Raw genomic sequence first — 23,613 nt, 5'->3', positions numbered from 1 at the left:
AAAAGTTGAAGGAATACAAGACGTACCACCCGGGTATAGTAGCGAGCTAGTCCCAACGTTAGTACTGGACACAACGTAGTACTGGTCTATTTGCTCGTTTTCGCATTCGGGCATCGCCATCTCCGGCTGCGAATACGGTTGCGGTTGTTGCAGCTGTTGTTTACCTTTGCGTTTTAGGCCGGGTAGGAACAGGGCCTCGCGTGAAGAGTCATCTACTCCACAATACATTTCGGACGCTTTGAGAGGGTCCTCAGGTATAAGGTTTGTAAGTCCGCATTACAAACACTACCCTTCTTTGATGATACGTACTGTTCACGAATTCGACGGGTATATTTTTGAAGCAGTTTGAAATCTCGACGGAAATCGTTGTTGGCACCACCTCAGTCTAGTCGATCAGTCGAGCACTGTGAAAATCAACATCTACATGAATCAAATTGGTCATACATGTGACGCGCGGTTTGCTACGGTTAGATCTTGTCAACTAAATTTCTTATTGGGTAAGATAAAATTTAGTAAGAAAAAAGGTCCTTGATGCATAACAGTCGCTCACGAAAATTTTTTGCAAACACGAACAATGTTGTCACTATACTTGCTACAAAAGGTCCAGCGCTTCAAGCGCACTCTAACTTTTGTTTTTTTCTTTAATGTTAGTTTGCATTTTTTTACATACGTAAACGCCATTATTATTGAATTACAGTGTTTGCAACATTGGCTTAGGAGGTTTGTGTAAACACTCATGTTCGATTTCTTCTCAAATTAACGTTGTTTGGTCGGTGCAAACATGGCTGCTTAGTCACGAACGAAGTACAGTTTGCCAAACGTCACATCGTGTCATGAATATACGACTATGTATTAGTCTATGTCTGCCTGCGCGAGAGCATAATTTGAAAACAGCTCGTCTATCAATTGTGGCTAAAATCGTTAGCGGGAGAAGAAGAATCAATGATTTGCAATTACGGAAATCCGGCCTTGTCTCTCGGTTCGTTCTGTGCAAAGAGGGGCCTCGTTTCAAGAATAGTCCACATAGAAGATCTATTCTCTAAGAATGAATATGAGCTTCTAAGTAATGCACAAGCGTATACAAAGCGTATTTAGTAGCGAGAGTACGAAAAACCCTAAAAAAAGCTACTCGAATGTACTGCTACCAATTTCTATCCGCTACACCTACGCTTACATCATCTGGGGGTTTGCAATGCATTGTACCTTCTATGATACGACATAGTTTTAACTAGTTTAATATCATTGTTGTGCGTCTTCTGATGCCGTACTAACGATAAGTTTAATGCATTTCAATTCAATAGGAATCCTTGCACCAGAAGCTAAACGATTACGTGCGCCGTATAATTAAATGATGACGCTTTTAAGTTATAGAAAATTTTGATCGGCCATCTTCCTATCACTAATCAGTTCAATATAGCAATTGAACTGCCCTTATTGCTTCATCTGACGGTATCCCAACATTAACTGCCCCCAGTGCGTCTAGTATTGATTACAACGTATGCCATGTTGATCTCTCGGTATGGAGAGCTGGTTGCCTTCAGCGGTACTGTTCAATATGTTGTGTTTATTCAATTGCCCTAGACAAACTAAACAAAAAAAAGAGCTAGGCAAACTCTAGCGAATTTGGCAGAACGAATGGCAATCATTGTAGACTCAAGGTAATTTTGACCGAATGTTCAATGTTTTACATCTTTTAAGTTGAGAGCTTTTTAGGAAAATTGCGTTTTTGTCTCTAAATGTAATTATCTCTGCCGTACTAAATTTGATCGATAAACAATTCAGCAACGACCTTCATCGTCGTACTGATACAATGACACGTATCATAACATGAATATGAGGAGAGATCAATCCAAAACAATGAGTCGTGGTTTTCAATGATGACAAACCTTCGTCATCCAGTTACTATTACTGGTGGAGCAAAACGGGCGTTCTAATATAGCTTCGTTGGTCACTGACAGAACTGCGGTCTGAGGCAAAGCAGGGGATCTGTCCGGATATGAAACGTCGATGGTAACATTGACCTTCGACTCAAGATGTTCCATAGGTCATAACTTGATGCTTTCGTTGACATTGCGTTGATGCGAATATTGTGAGGCTTTTATGAGTTAAAAAATAAAGTTACTTAACTATACGAACGTATTATTACAAATTCCAATTTGAATTTTACAATCTATTTGGATCACAATAGGACACCGACTAAGACCATGTCTTTTAACTATATGAGGTACGCGCGAGCACATGATTGTCTTACTGAGATTGGAGCTTCTTCTGTGGGAGTAATTACAGTGTTTCGTACGATCGCTCGACTGTCTGGGCTGCTGCTTGTGGTTGACTCGCACCGCAGCCATAAGCGGTGATCTTAATAATGCATAAGGGTTGGACCATGGGCTTTCCTTTGACGTTTACTAAAATGTTCTCTTTAAAATAAAACACTGACACAGGCTATCCCGACTGTACAATGATATCCGGTGTATAAGTTATCTTTTTCAACTGCGAATTTGTAAAACGCCATTGTTCGATTATCTAATGGTCTTTGTTGGGTGAGGAGCAATCGAATGGGCAAAAATAAGGAGGCATTGGGTAACGCTGAAGAACATCCCGATCCCATGTCAAGCTGAGAAAAGCTTCCAGTCTAACAATAACTATGGTATAAATTACGCGAACTCGGGCACGTGTGCAATTGACTTAGCGACGAGTGTGGTTGAGGTCAGATCTATTTGTTGTCTTATTGATGCGTAATGTGTCCTTGTGGATAGGGAAAGCATTTAACAACGAGACTTCCCAAGAACAGACATAACATAGAGTAAACTCAACTAATAGTGTTTTTGTGCATGCTGATAAACGACTTCGATCTATTCAACATAGTCCATAACTAAACGCGCATAACTGATTGGATACCACCTTGCTGGCACCAAAGTATTCATCTCCTTCTCACTATCAATAGATCCCAACAAAAATTGAAAATGTATGTCTAATTACTAAATAATAAATCTAAATAATTAAAATAGCTATCCGCCATCGCTGATCCTATCAAGTGAGCAGTCACATAGGCTGACAATCTATTCGGATACTAGATTCCGTCAGGTCGTATATTGTCATGAATGTAGAAATTATCTTGCGTTCCTTCGGTGTTGGAGTAGCGACGTATACATATCGTTACGCAAATAAACATTCATCTGATTTATTTGCTTGATCACACAGTTTCGGGCCTTATATATATATATATATATATATATATATATATATATATATATACAAGTACATAACCATCATGGGTTATTGCGTAGAAAAGGTTTTAATGTGTATAAAAAGCTGAGGTTGTCATTTAGAAATGGTTAGCAAGCATTAACTGACAAATAGCTATTCAAGCAAAAGGCACACTTAAGCATAATAAGTGGGTAAGATAGATGTACGTGTAGAACCACTGTGCGTCAAACGCACGAAGAGCTCGACGCACGAACGTTCGAATCAAAACCGTCGACAGATCTAACAACTGCTGGTACGCCAATCATAGAGGTATACGCCAATCACAGAGGTACAGGTATGTTATCTATCTGTTTCCTGCTGTAATGTTTCGAGACGTACTGTCCAAAAGCCAGGTGGAATGCCGCGTCTACTACGGCGAGACCAGTCACCAATTATTGTAATGTTGTCCATTACCGTAAAATTTTCAGAATCGTATCAAATAAGTTGATATTTACCTAGTCCGTTGGCCCGATACGATGCTAACGAACAATAAGCAGCGCACGCAGTAGGCAATGAAACAGACAAGGAACGGACGAGGGCAAAAATTAATACTGTGAGTCACACACAGACACGTAATGCGCATGGGCCCTATTTGTTTTGGAGTTGCAGAACTAAAGCAGCGTAGGGCATAGGTAAGTTTCTGCTGAGGCTGCAGCCTCTCTTTATTTTGCAGCTTCCTATCATGGTACTTACATAAAAATGCTATTTTCTTTGCTACATGGGTGAATGCCTTGTATTGCTGGAACCTCGCTCTGTTGTCAGTGTCCAAAATGCGCGCAGGTTAAGGGGTCGCCTTTGGATTCATTTATTGCCAAACTGAAGCATGACACTAGACAGGCTTTGTCGCAATATAAGTTAGCCATACAGCGTTACCGAAGTTTCAAATCTGTACGCAATATGACACTGAGAAATTGGAAAGATGCATGACTTGGTTCCGTTAGCTGACATCTGAGGCCAAGATATTGGGGATATGGGATATGACACGCATCTATCACTGGAAACACGAAAGGTTTCTAATTACTAGAATTCTAGAAAATATATCTATCCTGGCTATATATACAGAAAACATGTATGTTAAAATGCAAATCCTATGGCACGCACAAATTGTTCACGTTTAATTTATTATTGTTATTGTTTTTATTTATTTGTCGTTATTCCGCTATTAGGTAGTACTTAATTAAGATTATGTTAGTATAAACATTTCTATGTGCATAGCTGATGATCTGTATCGTAAGGTGGGCTAGAGACCAGAAATTTGTATAGTTGTCGTTGCGTACCTAATGGAACGTAGCGGCTATGTACACTTTTTAGTAGTCCTTGTATAGAAAGTAAGGTAGTCGTGTCAGCTTGCGTGGGTCAAGCCCAATAAGATAATAGCTTGTTGACATGGGTTAAACGGAATAAATATGTGAAGAGTCTACGGGATAGGGTCGAAAATTGGGTTTCTTAAATTACCATTATTGGTTGTTATTTGTTTTAATCATAGCTACACTAGATAGATCTTAAGAATAGATATACTGAAATAAACGCAAGCATCATACAAATGGTTGGCTTTATGATATCAAAGCTAAATACAGTTATTATAGCTTTGAGAAAACAATGTTATAATTCTCACGGGACGTTATTGATTAAATAACTCGATATCTAGGAAACATTAATGGACAACTGACGGCTGTTCATCAAAGAGCCAGTGTACCTTGTTCTATGGTAGACTCGTGCATGGAAGGCCTTTGCTGTTCTTGTCCATTGTCGTCACTATCCTGAAGATGTGGTTGAGGTTCCGGTGAGATATCACCCTTCGTCAACGATACCGAAATATCTCGAGACTTCACCATAATCACCGCGGAACGGAGCCCTGGTTTCGTGGAACTGATCTGCAGAAGAAACAATGGGACACTGCAATATAACTCTCAAAAAAAAAAAACTGCTACTGCATTTCTTCTCCCCCGCACAAGCAACTCATCTGATTTCGATGCTTGGTTTACTGCTTTCTAATACCAGCTACAAAGATTTGTAAGGTTTTAGCTGCGGACAAACTAAATGCTTATACATAGCTATCAATCGATTGAACTAAGCATGAAGAGCCCTTGAATCAATCGATCACTGCAATCTCACCCAAAAAATGGCTTTAGTTTAAGAACGAGCTCGGGAACGGTATACGGTCTACGATTTTTTTGACGGTTTCTGGTCGCTCTGAAAGTAACAGAAAAACAATAACATTAGGAAGGAATTGACAAATATTCTTGTACAATACTACAGCTATAATTTACGGTATTAGATATGCGAAATTTTGATGTCCTATGACAGGTGTGCACCACGTCTTACTTATGTTTAGGCGCAAATAACTCGCCAATCGGCCTTAATTCTATGCAAGTGATAGTGCCCGATGATTGGAACAACCAAGTCTCCTGTAGATAAACGTCCGCTCTACTGTACTCGAATTCACTAAGCAACTTGCGTAGTGCTAAGTGCTAATGTTACCTTTTTAAGTAGTACAGTGATAAGCTACGACAACTTTTAAAATTTCATAAAATGATAATGGTTCGTTTGATATTGTATATATTTCTAAACGTATGATAGTAATAATAATTCCGCGCATATTCGACACAGGCACCTTAGTCGTTAGATGGTTAAGGGCAAGTTCATACAATGCGCTTACGTCGTCGCATAGGTCTGAAGATCTGTTACAATCGATCGGTATTCCAGGTCGACCTTGGCCGTTATGAATACTCTAAATATAAGATAACGAGCAAACATATCCTGTTAACTCTGGCAACCTCACTGTTACTGAGCTAAGGTATCTATTGGACCAGAAACTCAAGTTTCTACCGCGGAAGTCGATCAAATACAACTTAAACAGACTCGAACCAAGTTTATGTTGCATTGTAAACAGGTGCGAACGGTCGAAATTGCAAAATATCCATTAGTTCTAAATGCATACAAGAAACACTGTAATCGTTGAAGGGAGCAATTTTACTATGGAGGACATCACTTGTAGTTTAGAGTTTGGTTAATTTCAACGTATGCGTATTATTTACTAAATATCATAGCGAAAACGCCGCAGAGCCTGCTAAAGTGTTTTTCATGCTGAAAAGTATTTTCCACATTTATTTTTGGTCATATCCTTTATGATGGTACGTATGCAACATACGTAACGGTACAAATATCGTATTGCCATAGTAGTATAAGTATATACACTTAAAATGAGACCTGTAGAATTCGAGCCAAAGAAATCAAAATTGTTTAATTAACCATACTCTACAGCTTTCCGGAACACTTAATCCAAAAACCAAAAAAATGAATTAAATAACTTCGGGAAAAAATTGCTAAACACTACAGATTCTAAATGATTTACGACCTAGGCATTTCTGTCTTTTGCGAGACCGAAGCCACCCGCCTCTCACGTGATCGTTCAATCAGTGCGCACCAAAAAATTTCGAAAGCACTGTTTACTAAGCAGCAATGGAACCTCTACAAAGAGCAGCTTATATCACGGTAACGGTTTATCACTTCCAAAATAAATTGGAATTACTTTTTGTTAAGTATGAAAAGCATAGTTGAATGATGAACGTAGTTTCTACATAATTAGCATGCGAGCTAAAACCTTGAGAGTGTATGATTTACACAAATGTCCTGTGCTTTTTTTTATTAGGTTACGTATTTGTGAACGCCCAAGGGACAAGCGGGCGTCCTCGCAGTTCGCCAACCCAATGGTTAAAGCATAGGCCAACATACACATAACCGGGTTCGGAGTGCGGCAACAGGTAATGCACCATCAGTTTACTGCGCAATATTCTTTTTGTAGTGTCTCGGTGTACGTAGGTAGGTGCGTGTGTCGGACACAAGATTCACTGGCACGTATTTTATATAAGCACATCCTCTATGCTTTCCGTACACGACGGATGCCTTGTCAACGCAAGAGAAAATTTTCACTAAAAGATCGAAATTTGTCGAGAGGAAGCAGTTACTGTACCAGATCAAGTGTTTGTATCAAGTGATTGTGTTGTACAGGCTGTTCACTCATGTAATTGTCTTCGTATATTATTACATTGTTATTGCCCGAAACCGGAAAGCCAGTACACCCGAAATCTATCTCCTTTGTTGCGACTCTCGTTATCTTCCAGACTCGCTTGCTGTTTTTCAGCCAAATGTTTACTCTTCAAACGTTACGTCTTCGACTCTCTTTTAAACAACCGTGCACGAAGCGACGTCCAGAGTAGCCGAATGGCATCAGTGAAATTTCCCATTTCTCAACGCGCTGCTGACAGGGCATCAGGGTCTATAGACATGACGGTATAGCGAAAATCGGTCGCTAATTGTATATATAACTGAGCATTTAAATGTAACTAAGTTACTTAAAAAATTATCCAAATTAGAGCTGGAAAGAGACAATAATACTGATCTTATGACGAGGATAAGTGACAGCAAACGTGAGGATAGTCGTAGGTATATTGCAGTTGACAAGACTATAAGCAACATTTTTAATCGAGTAATGTGTTCATTCGTCAGGCTGCTGCATAGGGAGTAGTGCTTAGTTAACCCTTACTTCGAAGTAGCAGCAGTGATGTCGACAAGCCGTAAACGAGTGGTCGTCTCGTGGGACGAGTCACTGACACGTAATAGCTCTTCCAAGCTATAGCCTGTCAATATCCATCTTCTCCTTTTCATACAAGTTAGTGTAGAAGCGATTATTTCGTTCATAAAAACAACAAGCTGGTATTAAAGCAGTCAAGCTGTGACAGACTGTTCAATTGTGTGACCCAAATGAGTTTACTACAAATCGTCAATTTTCGGGAAAAAACCGCTTGAAGACACTTACGTGGTTGTTTTGTATAGCATCATCAAATGGAGTTGGGGTCAAAGATAGAGCTATATGAAGTACTGATACCTTCGCGTGTGGAAGTGAATCATTCAACAAAGCTAAAGGGAAAATGCTTTTCTGGCTGAAAAAGGCTGTGAGCATGGCTAGAGAACATAATGCCTTTTAATCACTCATTGCTAGATTAAACAAACAGAAGTTTATTAGTCGTCTACCACAACTTCACATAAAGTTCTCGTACGCAGTATGAAATCAGCTTTTAAATGTATGAGGTACCCACACATCTAAGAATTACATTTTGTCCGAAAAGAGACCAAAATCAGAAGCAAAATAAGATATAGGATGCGAAAAAATGCCCAATTGTCGCAAACAACTCGGCCTTTCAAAACCTGGCCCTAAAAAAATATCTAGTAACGCGAGCCGCATTTTTAATCTGTGTAGATCTGAAAAATTCTTAAAATAGGATTACAGTTTTAAATCAACGTCTCCTTGCTAGAGAAACGGGGTGACTTTTAGGGTTTTACATTCTCTTTTATATAGATATGCTGCTTCATATTACACCAACGACACATAGCACACAACTTGTGTGAATAAATAAAGTCAATTATATTTAAACGTTATATGGAGTGACTGACGATACCAAAAATAAGTGCTTTCGGGCATAACAGAGCAGTGGCGAAGCCGCTTTCGACTTAACCGTATCGGGTTGTGTACTACGTATTGCCAAGGATAAAACGTATTTGAAGGCGGCGGGTTACTTATGCTTAGGTAATTTAATATAATTGCTGAAGATAACTGCGATAGTGTCAGGTGAATTGCGTCTCGTTCTACTGAATTTATGGATTATTCACTGTCGTGCTAAGCTACGTGTGAAAAAAACTTACGTCGAAAGGTTGACACTTCTTGAGATCACTACTAACCTGAAATAGAGTTCCCGCGCAAACGTCAACGGACGGTGTCTTTTTAAAGTAAACAATACGCACTTCTAAAGCAGTTTCAATGAAACGAACTGTACGTGCAAACATCTGCGACATTACTCGGGCAAATGAAAACAATGGTTCTGTAAAATCGTGTTTGGACATCAGGAAATTTTATTGAGGAAGTAATAACCTAGCGTCGATTCTGCTAAGATCTGAAAAAAATTAGCTTTTATTGAAGTTAATTGGTTTGAAAGCTGTTAACCTCAATTAATATCCATCGCATTACGTATTCTACCAACTTTATCGTCCCTTACGCTTAGAGTATTCCTTGTCTTTCGTTTACGAATTTGTCAAATCACTACTTCAGTCTGCCTTAAAGAGAATAAGACTGTTGCTTCAACTTCCAGCAAAAACGTGAATAAAGGAATAGTTATCGCATCCAACTTGCTCGGTTTTTCTGGTATTGGATTCGTTAATTTTTTAACGAAACATGGCTTGAAAGTCATCGGCTTTCTTGTTCGAAAAGGCTAGGGTTTCATGATTCCTATCATTGTCACATCTTAAAAATAGCTTCGTAATGGATTGTAGATGGACTGTATGTACCAGAATAGCAGAATTATCCTTAAGCAGCTAACATCCATCCAAAATTGATTTTCATAAATGAGCGGGTAAAGTGTGACTGACTGAGTGTCGCCGCTACCAAAGATAAATGCACAGCCTTCGACTATATGTCATATCTACAAAAAACAAGATCTGTTGATTTCAACAATGCCGCCACATAAAAGCGAATCGAATTAAACAGCACTGACAACGATCACGGCGAACCAAACATGCATCTGAAATGATAATATTACAAATTAAGGTGTAGCTTCGTTCGTTTTGTGTTATATTCTATAGCAGATATTCTAGATGAGGCTATGTGTGTTTTGTTCCCACTGAGATTAACGAACCATTGCAATTTAAAGTGGAGCGTACCTATTGAAGTAGAGAGCCCAATCAAATTCATGCACGCGCATATGTACGTATTTTTGAGCATCATTAGTGGCGGATAGATGTAAATGCTAACAAACCTAGGGATAATCGAGCTAGAATGCCATATCATTACAACAACGATTTCGACGTAGCGTAACTTCAAAAAAGTATATATATGTTTATATAGTGCAGATGTAGAACGAAGATTCTCACCCCATCAAGATACTTTTGTTTATAGCCTGTGTATGAATACTTATCAGAATAAATTTTTCGACCAGAAAATCCTAACGTCTACGAGTGTTGAGCAGAATGTCAATGGCGATGAAATCGCATTTATGACTCGAGCGACTTCGCACCTTTGAAGTATTTGAAATATTTTGACGACGACCAAAATTTGACGACTACCCGCCGGAAGCATAACTAAACAGTAGCATACATAAAACGTTAAGCTCGAATCCAGCTGCAGATGCAGGTTCGAGACTTCTTTGATGTACAACTGTCGAGCAATTGTATTCAAGATAATCTGCAGACCTAAACGGAGGCTTCTTTGCATTTAGAATGTGTGTGGTAATCCTACCATCTAATGATACGACCGGTTACATATATGAATAAAAAAAAACTCCAATGTTTAATGTGGCAATTAACGACAAAGCTGCGATTCCGCACCCATTAACTATATCGAGTATGACGTTCAATGCAAGATTTTCCAGTGGTTCTCCTAGTTCTAGACGACAGTTCACAAATGACGTTTCACTGCTTGTCTCGTTTTTTTTCCGATTTGTTAACTCTCTTATGGTGGCTTTACGAGCTAGCAAATTAAACAAATATTCCTGCTACAACCACCTAACATTTTCCTTAGAAGTCCTTTTATACAGGAAATATAATTTAAAACATTATCGACACAGATCTTTATACTTTAATTATACGTATATACATATATCACAAATTCACACGACTCATACGCAGTCAAATCTGCGTCATATATTAACGCTTGCTGGATTAGTGGTAATGATAGATGAAGAGACAATATGGCCGATTGCTGGTGCAGTACAAACGCTTTCAAAAAAGACAACATGTCGCTCTAACGTATGTTGCACACGCGTTCAATGTGTTTCAGTCTACCAACTTCAAATGAAACCAGCTGATCGTCTTTATCAGATTGTTGATAAGTGCTTCAGAAGTTTGCATTTTCGATGGGCAAGCAAGCAAAAAAAATCTGTATTTCTGATTAATTCTTCCGACTGATATCTGGCCTTTGATGAACAACTGTATCGCTCAGTACTGTGTGATTGATAAATATCACTGCCTTTTTTCTTCTCATATCCTTGGCTGCGAATAATAGTACTAATTATTCTAATATTTACAACTTCTAGAAGAAAGTCGACTCTTATAAGCTACAATGCTCGTTTTGCTCCGCACTTCAGCTGAGAGCATCTGCATCGCAGGATTATATTGATCAGTACGACAATGGGCTGTAGCATCAGCTATGCTAAACATCGCCTATCGTCACGTTGAATTACGCACAGGTCTCGTAGACATATCAATGAACGAAGATTACATGTATTTATGTAGATAATCTCTGCTTCGAATCTTTATTATATTTATCTAAATGTCTGCATTATGTTTACATATGGGTGCCTATCTGTTACTAGTTTTACGTCAAATTTCCGTTACGATAATACGTTAATTTCCGATACGATCTTTTGCATTTTCATCTGGATGGCCAAGACTAACTTTTGTATGTGTTTGGTAGATGGGCATTAGTATTTGCCTATGGCAAAATTATAAGTTGAAATTCAAATTACCGAAGTAGTATGTTTTCTTATGGTTTTGGCTCTTAATACAGGGCATCGCCATGGTAGAAGCCAATAACATTTCGCACAGTAGATGATATTTCGTGTGCTTTTTTTAACATTTGCTGCATTATCAGCTAAAAGCCATATCGTAAGGGTAATACCCGTAATTCGGTTGATCAACAAAGGAAGTTTCATTCACCAAAAGTAAATTTCTAATTATTATTTTTAGTTACGGTTGCTTCGATAGATATGAAAAAGAAGAATTACATTTCTGGTTAATGAAGCAAAAATGTGAAAATGATATTACTAAAAGCAAAGTACTTTGGTAATGACATTATCAAAAGATAAAAAGTAAACTTATTTAATAATAATTACACCCGCATTTGCACTCGTCTAATATTCCATCGTGCGCGAACTTTTCACTAATAACTAATATTCGTTTGTGCAGACGGTGCCACTAGCGTTAGTTCGAGAATGTAGGGCAAAAAAACAATGTAGATTGTATCGCTCGAAATACCCACGCAAAGCCAATTATTAGCTTCTATTGGACTTTGTTGTCATTATGTCAAATTTGAGTGACGCGACCGCAATAGCGTCCAAGTTGCACAGCGATGTAAGATATGCCTCCATTCTTAACGCCATTTTTTTCTAAAAACTTGAAACAAACACAGCTACAAATATTAAAAGAGTCAAAAATACCTTGAATTAATACGAGGCTTACCAGCGTTGAGCGATTACGAAGCAGAAACATTACTTTCCTTGCTAGTCTTTCTATTTATGGCGCGCAAATGCCACGAAGGAATGCTCGGTATTCTAGTTCGTTCTCTTTACTTGATCACATTAGGATAAAAAAGAACCGCTCTATTTACACCAAATCATATAGACTTTCCGTATGTAAACATCCGCGGTCGATTTCCTGTACTTTTGCTTTTAAGAAAATTAAGCGTGAACTCGCATTCAGCAGATAGTGAAAAATATTCAATGATTATGTGAATGTTGTCCGCGCGGAGTATCTTGGTACTAAAATCCAATGAATTTCTTTTTTCTTTGGAGAAAATGATTTAAATCAACTTCGTCCATTAACAAAAATATATTTAACGTATTTTTACTCTGACATAAAATTTCGTAAAACAAATTCGCACATTTAGCTGGCTTGCTTCTAATGGTAAGCGTCGGCATTTTTGATGAACGTTTGTTTATTTTCACATCACTTTTTTTTATCAACATATTTAGCGATAAATTTATGAACGGTAGCGATCGTGTGAACTGCTTCTATTTTTTCAGTTGATTTTTCGTTGTTCCCATTTTTTTCTTTGTATTTATTTTGTTACTTTTTCGTACCTTCCACGAACACTTTCCTTTAACACAAGGTCTACACTCCAATACGAATATATTGTTAACCTAAACTTGACGTTGGTCAGTAATCAGAAAATGCATCTTGGCTTAAGGTATCTATCGTCTCAGCACAGTTGTCCCCTGTGTAATGCCTGTCCACCTAAACACATTTACGGAATGTCAGCTGACATTAAAATCCAATAGAAAGGACGTTGTAATTAAATTGTCGTTGTTGTGCCTCTTACCCCTATAAAAATATGGTACAGCGGCTCGTACTGAAATCTTTGTAAAATAGAAGCAGACGCCCTAAAATGGCTACTTTACCTACAAGACCGATCCAGATTTCTCTCATTGAAACACAAGGCAAAAGAAGTAATCGCTATACTTAAAGCAGGAACACAACCGGATAACAAGCTGAAGCTCTCGATGAAGGCTTAAAACGGACGTACTGTTCTAGGAATATTTAATGGACCACGACGCGATCATACGAAGTCACCATCTTAAAGATTGCCTTTTCCTCCATTGCGAGAAAAGCTGATCATAGCAAATCGTTGACCAGAGACCAATAGTCTGCGATCTGCTATTTGTGTGGGTGGTATCGCTAGATGATGTAAGTAGTAGGTGATGGCCATATGAAATATCGCTTATAATATTGTTGTTTATCAGCTATTTGTAAAAAAATTATCTGGCGGAGTTAACGACCGATTCAACATGTGTGCAGCTTGAAATTAGTATATCTCTATGTAGTTTAATTCTTCACTTTCTTTAACTACTTCATCTAGTAGTTAGTTATTTGTCATATCTTTGATATGGGCACCCAGCTTCCTTTGAAACTGAGCGAGAAAAAAGCACATGTATTGCAGGCGCCTGTTTCATTGAAATGATTCGCAACTTAACTCAATACTGGTCATTATTCCACCGCCAACGAGAACAATTTCATCCATCATTTGACTCTGTCAACGATACTCTCATCTTTTTTTTGCCTATCAATTTCAACTTTATCCAAGACTCAAGACCGTGATTTACTCTGAATTTCAAACTGTAACAAGGGCCTCTAATTGTCCTCTGGAGAATAACAATGACCCTAGCGGACGTGGGCGGGCAAACCGACGCCATAAGACATTGCCACAAGTATTTTAAATAACGGGCAGTCGATTTGAAGCTAATCAATATTAGAGGTCTAGCAAGCTTTCGAATACGCTAAAGATTTGGTATCGGAAACTTGTATTCAAAAGCTTTTTCGTTATACGTAATGGCTTGGGTTGATGGCCCTGGGTAGAGTAATGGTGACAATGAAAAATTCATCATTAGTATACTGCTAATAGGGGAAATAGAGACTGACCTTCACATAAGATAGAGTGGTTTATGGCCAAAGCCGCATCATCACCGCAGAGTACATCATAAAGTTGAATGGCTACAAATTACATAGAGGTGCTGAAAAAGTCATTTGCTAGTTTATCTAGAGGTAACCGGTATTAAGCTCGCTTTGTTTCGACTTTCAAATTGTTTTTTAGTATGAAAATATGGTCCGTTTTGGAAATCACTGACGAATGTATTGTGGAATGAGTTTATTTAAATATAAGGTTTAACCGACGAATTCTGCCCGCCGTCTGTGGCCTCAGAAAAGTCAACCCTAATAATGAGATTTAGAGATTCCAAATAAAACCACAACTATAAAAAATATATAGTACGGCGGCGCTACAATATGTAAACAAATTTCGTATATATACACTGTAATCTTTACGCTTTCAATATGCTCTCTAAGATAGTAAATAGACTTGTTGGCCCCATGCATAGCTATCTCTGAAAAAAATTCATTGTTTCTTATTGAATCTAAATATTACACCTCTTATATAGTATAATACAACTGGATAATAAGCCTATTTAGCGTTTTGGCCGTTTTTGTTTAATAGATTATTCTACGCCTGGTCACAGTGAATGTGTGTAGGCAGAAAGACTGGTGCTTGTGTGTTCAGCTGTCCGATAAACGCAGTCGATGAAGCGCAAAGGACCGCATGACCACAAGTAACAAAGCTATCCATCTAAAGCAATCTTCTTCCCAACATAAGGAACTTGGATATTTTGGACAAACGGCACAATAAAGGACAGTGTTTCACCCAGGCGATTATAACATATAGAGGCGCCAAATATGAATGGTTTTTGTCCTATTTACCTTTTCTAGATGGACACATAGCGAAAGCGTAAGGACAAGACATGAATACTTAAAGTAGCATTATACTAGGTGTTCCAAACATTTTTTGACTGTTTGAAATGGGGTCTCTCGGCAGCTAACGTTTTTTTAAAAAGTTTTTTGAACTCTTGGAACACTTTTGAGCTTCACGATTCATTTGTATAACGCCTACACCATATTGGCTCTGCCTTGAACACATAGTATTTATTCCACTTAACCAGAAACAGTGTTAGATACATTTAGCGAAACGCCAACGTTTAGCGATAAACGTCACTGTTTGAAGCAGTGGTGGCAACAATGAGAAGGCTTCTCGTTTGGTTTATCAAAAATCCCTCAAGTTATGTAACGAAATATATGTGCCTATGTATGTGAAACGGAACAAAAGACTAGCGTTATTAATAGTGTTATGTTTCCGATATGTTCTATAATACACCCCAATAAAGTAGAGCATCTCATAAAGTAACTAGCATGCCTGATTTAGCCTGCTTTTACTAATAGCATCACAATAACGGACGACTGGTCTCGTGGACGAAGTCTGCCCTTTATGCGTTCGAATCGGACCCTCAGATTACATCAGACATCTTGCCTTTCAGTAGGACTAGCATTACGTCTATTCCCAGTATATGACATGCGACTCACGTGTGTTTTAACTAAGGTTCGGAGGCAGACGCGTTACCTTCTTGTGTTCTGTTTCTTGTGGTAACTTCGGTTAATAGAAAAGCACCACTGCCCAGAATATTCCGTGCCTGTTCATGTTAAAAAGAAAAGAGAATCCTTTAGCAGATCGTGATTATAAAACAGGCGCTATGTGCACCTTTTTTCATAACGAGAACCGATCTTTTCTGTTCTTGCGGGATTCGATCGTACGGATCGATCGACTTCCCGCCCGCATTTCAAGATGCTGTGTTACCCTGCTCGGTGTCACATCATTTGTAGACTTAATGCTATTTACTAGTTAGTTAACCTAATAAGAGTCGAAAATGCAATTGCTCACGTTGATATATGTGTATGTTGCAAGTTTTCTAGCGGATGGACAATGTTTCATTCCTGCTTCACTGCGTCGGTGGGTTCGCGTGCGGCTCTATGATAGGTCGCCGATATTTTGGTTGTCAGTTTGCGCGCTCTGTTGTAAACAGCTAAGGGTACAACTGTATTCCCTATACAGTTCTCACGCTACACTCAAACCAAGCTAATGTCATTTGGTGTGCATGAGGAACTTAGCAGATTTGAACTAAGAAAAACAACGGCCTGTCATCATATCACCAGCAGTAAATGGTACTTAGATTGATCCAGTTTTGTTTAGAACCTCACCAGCGACAACGGTCATCTGGGACAGTGGCAGGTTTAGGTGACAAACTGCCGGTACTCCCGATATTCATGTATGCCCATCGAAGTCCTAGCTTAGCTATTGGCTGCTATTCTTTACGAAGTTATCTTTATTAAGAGTAGAAGTAGCGCTGGTAGTCGTCCGTTACGTATTTGCAGCTTTCAGTATAGACGGTGGTTCGTACAAAGAGCCAGTAATGTTTGCGCAGTAGATGTGTGAGCAGAGCATACGATCTGCTCGCTTATTAAATTCGGTCCACTCTACTTTTGTTTCTTATAGCGGTGCGACGCAAAATGATAGCGGAAAACACTAGCGCATATCAATATCCGCCACAGTGATTCAATCCTACAGAATATATTCCTATATTACCGGTAGATTTCACATCAATAGCAGCTGCAATTGACTTCTATTGTAAATTCCACAGATACACATCGTGACACGACCGTAGCGGCGTCTTTAGCGTCTCTGACTACTCTTGTGCAACTGCCATCCAATTCGCCGAAATGATCACTAAGGATACCCACATTGTTCGGTCCGTACAAAACGATTCAACATCCCTGAGAGATTTCACCGCTTAGCGCGTTTATTCTACGCCAGGGTCGATCGGGAACTTTGAACAGTTCTCGCAGTCATAACATCACAAACGAAAGTTGACAGGATCAGACGGCGACCAAATGAAAGATCAAGTTCACTAGTGTTTCTCAGAACCTTCGAAAAGCATACTATTTGCTCGACTCCGAAACATTGCTGTGCTTGTTTTCCGATAGGGAGGAGGCCTATGACAGGCACCCGGAGCTACGCGGCGCTCACTGTGTGCCGCGGCTGGCGCTGCGCTTGTCTTTCTTGCAGACCCACTCGTTGTTTGCTTTGACTCACTAGCACTGTATCTGCCTCTATCGTACCGCTATAGTTGTGTAGATATTTGCTGGTGAACTAAATCACCCTTCCCAAGAACAAGGCAGCTGCTACCGCGTCTCTGTAGCTATAACTGAGCAGGCGATGATGTCTGCTGCTGTGTGTACATTCGGACTCGAGAGCAGCTGCAATGGCGGGGTAGCCTAGAGTCCGAGGCCTTCGCGCCCGCCCAAACTGGCGCCTAGATGCAGCTCGGTAAAGAGCACCATCCGATCAGCGGCGCCGTAGTTTGAATGCCTTGAGGCCGGCCAGGTAGTGCTCGGAGGATGCGATAGGTGGTCATTGGGTTCGAACCCGAAGTAAGGATGGACTTACCGGACAAAATGCGCCCGGAGTTTGCTTTTTTACCAGCATTCCCCATCTAGAATGGTTTGGAATGGAAGAAGCAAACAAGTGCGCAGCTTAGGGGAAGTTTCTGCTTCAAGCGGATTACTATGATACGATGTTGCAGGTAATTATTGTATTGGTAGTTGATACTTTTTTCTAAGAAAGCAAACAGAGATATGCAAATTCTTTAATTAAAATGCGAAGGATCAATCGCTCCAATTGAGGATGAAGACGCACTGTCAACGTGACTAGTCTCTCGACTCGGGCCAAAAAGTAACGACAATCTCAGAAATGAGTGGGAAAAATTAGTGAATTTCTTTACTTTAAATTCTTGTTTTGGACACCTCAGACTTATTGTTTAATCTGGCAGTTTATTACAGAAATTCACTTTTTGTTTGTCAGTAAAAACTCTATTAAAATACTCATGCAGTGTATTTTGTTTTATCAATAAGAATTCGATTCTAATGAAGCGTTAACTTGCAATTTCTCGTAGTCTGCTTCATATGCACGGGCCAATGATCCGCGGTTGTGAACCGGACTTTAGCATACGCTTCGAATGCGCACAAATTTTACAGTTATTTTATATATGCTTTCAATTCCGTAGCCCGGTACTTAATTTCTTGGAAGAATATATCAAATCGTCCAGAAATTTCCATTCATAGTGTGGTTTAGCGCAAGTTTGCGCTTCTAACATAGGACCAATCTCTGTTTCGAAGTCTGGCTATTAAATGGACACAGAACAGAGTCGTTGTTTCTGGATCTGAAACGTAGAGTAACGTGCACTTAACGGTAGCATATTAGAGCGTTCATTAGAATTAGCCAACATTAAGGATAAACTACGTCCTCAAACGGAATGCGTATGCCCATTACGATTTTTCTCTAGTCAGGTTTCCAGTAGTTTCACGGGGAGGCATGTTCGAAAGATTGGATAATTAGACAACTGTTTCTTATTACAACTTCAAAGTACCTAAATAAAAGGTCAACAGCAGAAAGCAGCATACTCACAATGTTATGGATACCCAGGACGAAGTAGCTTGTTCGACAAAACTCAAAATATCCCTTAATATTATTTGTAGTATACCACGAGATAAACAATTGTTCGTAAACTTCTTACTAGATGTAGTGCAGGATATTGAATGCAATAGAAATTCCATTATGTCGATCATTCTGTGATAGATCCTTGAAGTTTTTAACTGGTAATTTGTATGTCTTTCGAACGATTTCTTGTATCTATGGGAAATACTTACGATTTATTTCTCATTTAAAACACCTAATTAGTACTTTTCTTCATTCGCGTAAAATGTGCAGTATCTTTGTGTGTGCTGAGAAGCGAATTATTTTGCTATCGAAGTTGTAAAACTGAAGTGTGACTAGGTTATCGATTGATGTCCCTGTGATAGTGTAGTAGCAACGTGTTTGCCTATTGAAACAGAAAGATTCCTAAGGTGTTCGAAAGATTAAATTGGGCCTGAGCGTACACCCTATATTAAGTGTTGGCGCAGGCCATCCTTCAGTGACCACACCAAACATGAAGCATATATTATGCTGTCGAGTACTACACAGGATAAACTGTTGAATTTGACGCATACAATTATGAAGTTTTACAGCGATAATCTTACGCGATCAGCTATCAGATAGACGTATCGTCTTCGAAATCACTATAGTATAATATAGTGAAAATAAGATAGTACCTGAATAATTCTTCTGGCAGATTAGCCTTAATGATGAGAAAGAAGTCAATTAAACGGAACAACAAAGATTTTTAACAATTGTTCTTTTTGGCATTCGAGCAGCTGGACCGTTGATGTCCATACCATCTCCCCTAGATCCTTAAAATTCTGTTGAATCCTGTGATGCTGACCAGTGTAATGACATGAAGTAATACCTCTGTTTATTGTTCCTATAAATGGTGTAACAGCTATGTGTCATCGGCAAAACCTTAAACATCATCTCTAATGAGAGGCTTAGCTACGACTACCCCGTTCGTGGCACAGCCCATATATACCCACCTCACTGTATGGGTTATTCGAATGTAGCCGGTTTCAATATATGTACATAAATATGACATAACAAAAACGAGAACGCAAACGTGACGACAACGAAGTTATCACTTTTATTTGAAAGCGTTTAGTGACAGATATCTTAAGTTTATTTTACCCGTGGAACGTCTCGACACTGTAGGCTAATTAAACTTAACCCCCATTTGATATATATATATATATATATCAGAAGAGGTCAACCAAAAATTCTATTTGCACGGTTTCTGGGACGGTTTAATGTCCGGCTACGAAGCTGAGAGGCTTCGGTTCGAGTCCCGTAAGCATTTACCCCATGGCTTTTATATTGAAGACATAAAGTTAAGTTTAAATGAAGTGAATATAATAATAATAAGCTCAATTCTCCTATTCATTTAAACTATATATTGAATTCGGCGTATATTACAAGTTAATGACGTGATCATTCAGAAACCGTTTACCTTTTGACCTAAGCAAAAACTGCTTGATGCGGTAAAACCTAACTGGCTCCCACATCATTCAGTCGATCTCCGTTCTTTTCTGTGTCAAATTGTTGAACCGGATGTCTGCAGCTATATAGCGATGCGTTTATAGAAAGTATTTGTTACTTCTTATGTTCGCCTTATTATGAAACTTTTCAGATCCTCTAATACAGTTCACCGTAGCCCCATCTCTGGGGGATTCCTGATCTCCAGGAACTAGCAGTTGCTTTCCTGTCCCGTTCGAAGATGATATGTGTCAGCCTGAAAGGCCGTGAGTATTTCAGCATCGCTTATGTATGTTTTCTGTGGGTTTAGTCTGAGAAGCGGATGGTAGCGTGAACAATAATTATTTCCGTGTAATACACAGAACCCTTCCGCGTAGCTGGCTTCTTCTAGACGTGATCGGTGGGGGCAGTGATGATATCTTCAACAGAAGGACAGAGGAACGCATTAACGTCAATTTTTACTATCCATCTATTGTATTGCAGATTCTAGTGAAATAGATAGTATCAGCATATCGTTTTAGATTTACCATACGTGAATATGAAGTATCTTTGTTGTTGAACAATAGCCTTTTCGCTTTTGCTCTGTTGCATATAGTTATACTGAGTGATAGACGTCATGTGTATGTTTTTATCGATGGAAGGAAAGGTCACAGCTAGCGCTCGGCAACAACAAAAAATGTATAAAAAGAACTGCTAGTCAATTAAAATATTTGTAAAATAAATATCTTTTTGTTTTTAGTTACCGTTCTAGTACAAGGACACCACACTAGAACAGTGTACTATACCTATACGACATCCCCGGTACAAATGGAAAAGGTTTCCCCGCGTTAGCCGTGACGAGACACTGTACCATCAGTGAGAAGAGAACGCTTGTATAGACCTTGAATCTATAAACATACTTTATGATCAATGTAGACACTTTGTCAAAATGTGTTGAGAAGAATACTTACTACAATATTGTTCGATTAGTGTTCTGCATACCTCATGCTTAACATTTTCATCCTAGTTATACGCATTAGCCTCCCTCCATTCTATCTTATTTTGTGACCTTTGTTCGTGAAACTGTATGTGAATCCAATAAAGGTAGAAGACAACGATACTTCTATTAAAGCTTATTTCAATAGAAACTATTGAAATAGAATAAGTCCGATAACCGGCAAATGTTTGTTGATTACACTCTTCAACAATGATTGATAGCACTAGATGCAGGGTCTTCATTATGTTGTCATACGTCCAGCTGCCCTCTAGAAATTAAGCGGTAACCCCTTAGTTGGTAAAGTGAGCAGAGTAAGTTTGGGGCTTGGATAACGTAGAGAACTGTTTGCTAGGTTATTTAAGATACGATGCGAAAAAGCCAAACACTTCATTTGAGGTTTTTCCTTTAGAAGAACTTTTCGCTGCTTAATAATTTAATATCAAAAGTAAAATATACCGGACGAGTAAGTCACTTTCCGTTTAGCACTGATGTGAGATTTACGCGGTCCGTAGTTTCAGTGTTCTGACTAATTACGACCTCACCATAGCTTCACTAGGAGATTGACTTTTATTTAGTTATGATAGGTAATCAGTAGAGAGAAGCAGATGTGTATAGGCCTTCTTGGAAATCAAACATTATGAAGTTTTCATACGTTTAAGACCATCAAACAAAATCTGCACAGAACAGTAACATTAAAAGAATCACCTTGGTAATGAAGCGTATGCCCTTAGCTAATGTTGACATCGGGCTAGTGGATACATACAACGAGGCAAGATAATAATTGCCAACATATCTTTCGTTTGAAATTCCGTCAACAACTGCAAGCTGTGTAGGTGTTCTTTGCGAGTGAAATCTGTTCGTCTCTCGAAGTTATCACTGGCCGACCACTAAACTGGCTTTCTTTGCCGTACAACCATGTTACATGTTTGCTGTGCCAGTTTGTACTCAGAAGCATTAGGCCTCCCTGTACAGTTGTTGGCCACCAGTGGCCGGTCTTGCATTGACAGGTCGACGTAAATTTAGTGATCGCGGCAAATTTCTCAACGACGATCCTGTTCTATTTGTACGTGACCTTGCCCACTCTCTTAGGAGCAAGTAGGAATTACACAGAGAATGAACGGACCTGGTAATTTCGCCTTTACGCACACACACACATCTAAAAACATGGACATTCCATAGCTTTTAATGCTTTCTGACGAAAAAAATAGACGCTTCTTACCTGGCGTCAAGACACTGATTCCAACAAATCAGAAGTAGAAAAATCCGGTCTGTTCTGCTGTTGTAATGGTCAGATGAACAAAGCAACGATCTGAAATCCGTACAAACTTACCAATACCAATAACTGGAAAAACTACAAACACGTGTAGCACTTATGGTAGCACACAGAGAATGACGAATATTTACTTAAATGCACTGTTCGCGCACGAAGTCACCTCAGTAAAGTAGGTTAGATTGACACCTTAAACTACTCTAATTTATTGGCGAAAGTTATGCTCTCTATTTTCTCTTGCGTTGTTAGGGGAGCACGGTTGTTGGCAACTTTTACACGGTAAGAGAGGGCAGTTCGGGGTAAGCTGGTCAAAGATAGCGCGAGTCAAACGAGCCTGCTAAAACAGAACTGTGATCGTTCTGTTACTAATGTGCACCTCTCCTTCAAAAACAAACATTGTTTTGTCGGGCAGGGCATTTGTATGCGTAGCGATGGGAAACGATCTTTTCCCTTTTTTTTTTCTGTTTCTGTATCAGCAGCGAGCTCAGCTATGAGGCACGCATTGGATGAGCTGTTCACAACGCCAGTCCCATGGCGTTTGTTGAAGCCGGTCGACAACGTTTCGCGCTCAGTAGAAACTGTCGCTTAGCGCAGTTCTCCGCCGGCTGCACGCTACTTCGATGAGCGGCGGTGGCGAAACTGACCGTTGTGCGCGGAAGAGCCCTTGCGGTAGAGGCGATTGATGCAGACGGTATTGGGGGCAGGTAGTAGATTACCACGGTTCGTACTCTTACAACGACGATTATTACTAATACTATTACTACCACAGGTAACGACCAACAAAAAAAATGCTCGTAGGTAAAGCAATTGCCATCGCCAGTGACGGTAAAAAGGACGCGAGTTAAAATAAATACTAAAAACTGTACAATAATCAAATCGATAGATAAATAAAGGGTTTAAACTTAAGTGTTTGCGCAATATTGCGTAATTGAATGTGAAGTCTAATGCGAAAGTTAATGGGTCAAATACTCAAAGCGAATTACCCCAAGGATATTTGATTGAGCTAAATATTTATTG

At 39.2% G+C, this 23,613-nt stretch overlaps 1 protein-coding gene and 1 long non-coding RNA gene across 11 annotated transcripts in view; one reads left to right on the top strand and one right to left on the bottom strand.

Moving 5' to 3' along the window:
- The window catches only part of LOC111271280 (lysophosphatidylcholine acyltransferase 1), a 38,070-nt gene extending 15,022 nt beyond the window's left edge, over positions 1-23,048 (bottom strand). The window contains exons 1-3 of one of the 4 annotated variants that reach the window (XM_022851981.2): positions 22,546-23,048; positions 5,362-5,439; positions 4,943-5,120 (exon numbers count right to left, since the gene is read on the bottom strand). In XM_022851981.2, coding sequence (XP_022707716.1) covers positions 4,943-5,081 — 139 coding nt within the window. In that variant the 5' untranslated portion in view covers positions 5,082-5,120; positions 5,362-5,439; positions 22,546-23,048. Of the gene's footprint in view, positions 1-4,942; positions 5,121-5,361; positions 5,446-22,545 lie in introns of those variants that run through there. The other 3 variants (XM_022851990.1, XM_022851983.2, XM_022851989.1) reach the window with 3 other exon arrangements.
- Positions 173-21,449, top strand: LOC111271285 (uncharacterized). 7 transcript variants are annotated; one of them, XR_002686786.2, is made up of 5 exons: positions 173-261; positions 6,899-7,010; positions 7,391-7,539; positions 20,505-20,616; positions 21,090-21,449. It is a non-coding gene; the product is annotated as an uncharacterized LOC111271285 (long non-coding RNA). The 7 variants fall into 7 exon arrangements; XR_002686784.2 differs by having other exon boundaries at positions 7,371-7,539; XR_015315258.1 differs by lacking the exon at positions 7,391-7,539 and adding an exon at positions 3,675-3,878 and having other exon boundaries at positions 195-261.
- Positions 23,049-23,613: the final 565 nt, after the last annotated feature.

Source organism: Varroa jacobsoni, unplaced genomic scaffold (assembly GCF_002532875.2).
Source record: "Varroa jacobsoni isolate VJ856 unplaced genomic scaffold, vjacob_1.0 contig00490, whole genome shotgun sequence".
Classification (NCBI taxonomy): Eukaryota; Metazoa; Arthropoda; class Arachnida; order Mesostigmata; family Varroidae; genus Varroa; species Varroa jacobsoni.
The sequence above is the reverse complement of the archived record's forward strand: the minus strand, read 5'-3'. Positions and strand labels throughout refer to the sequence as shown.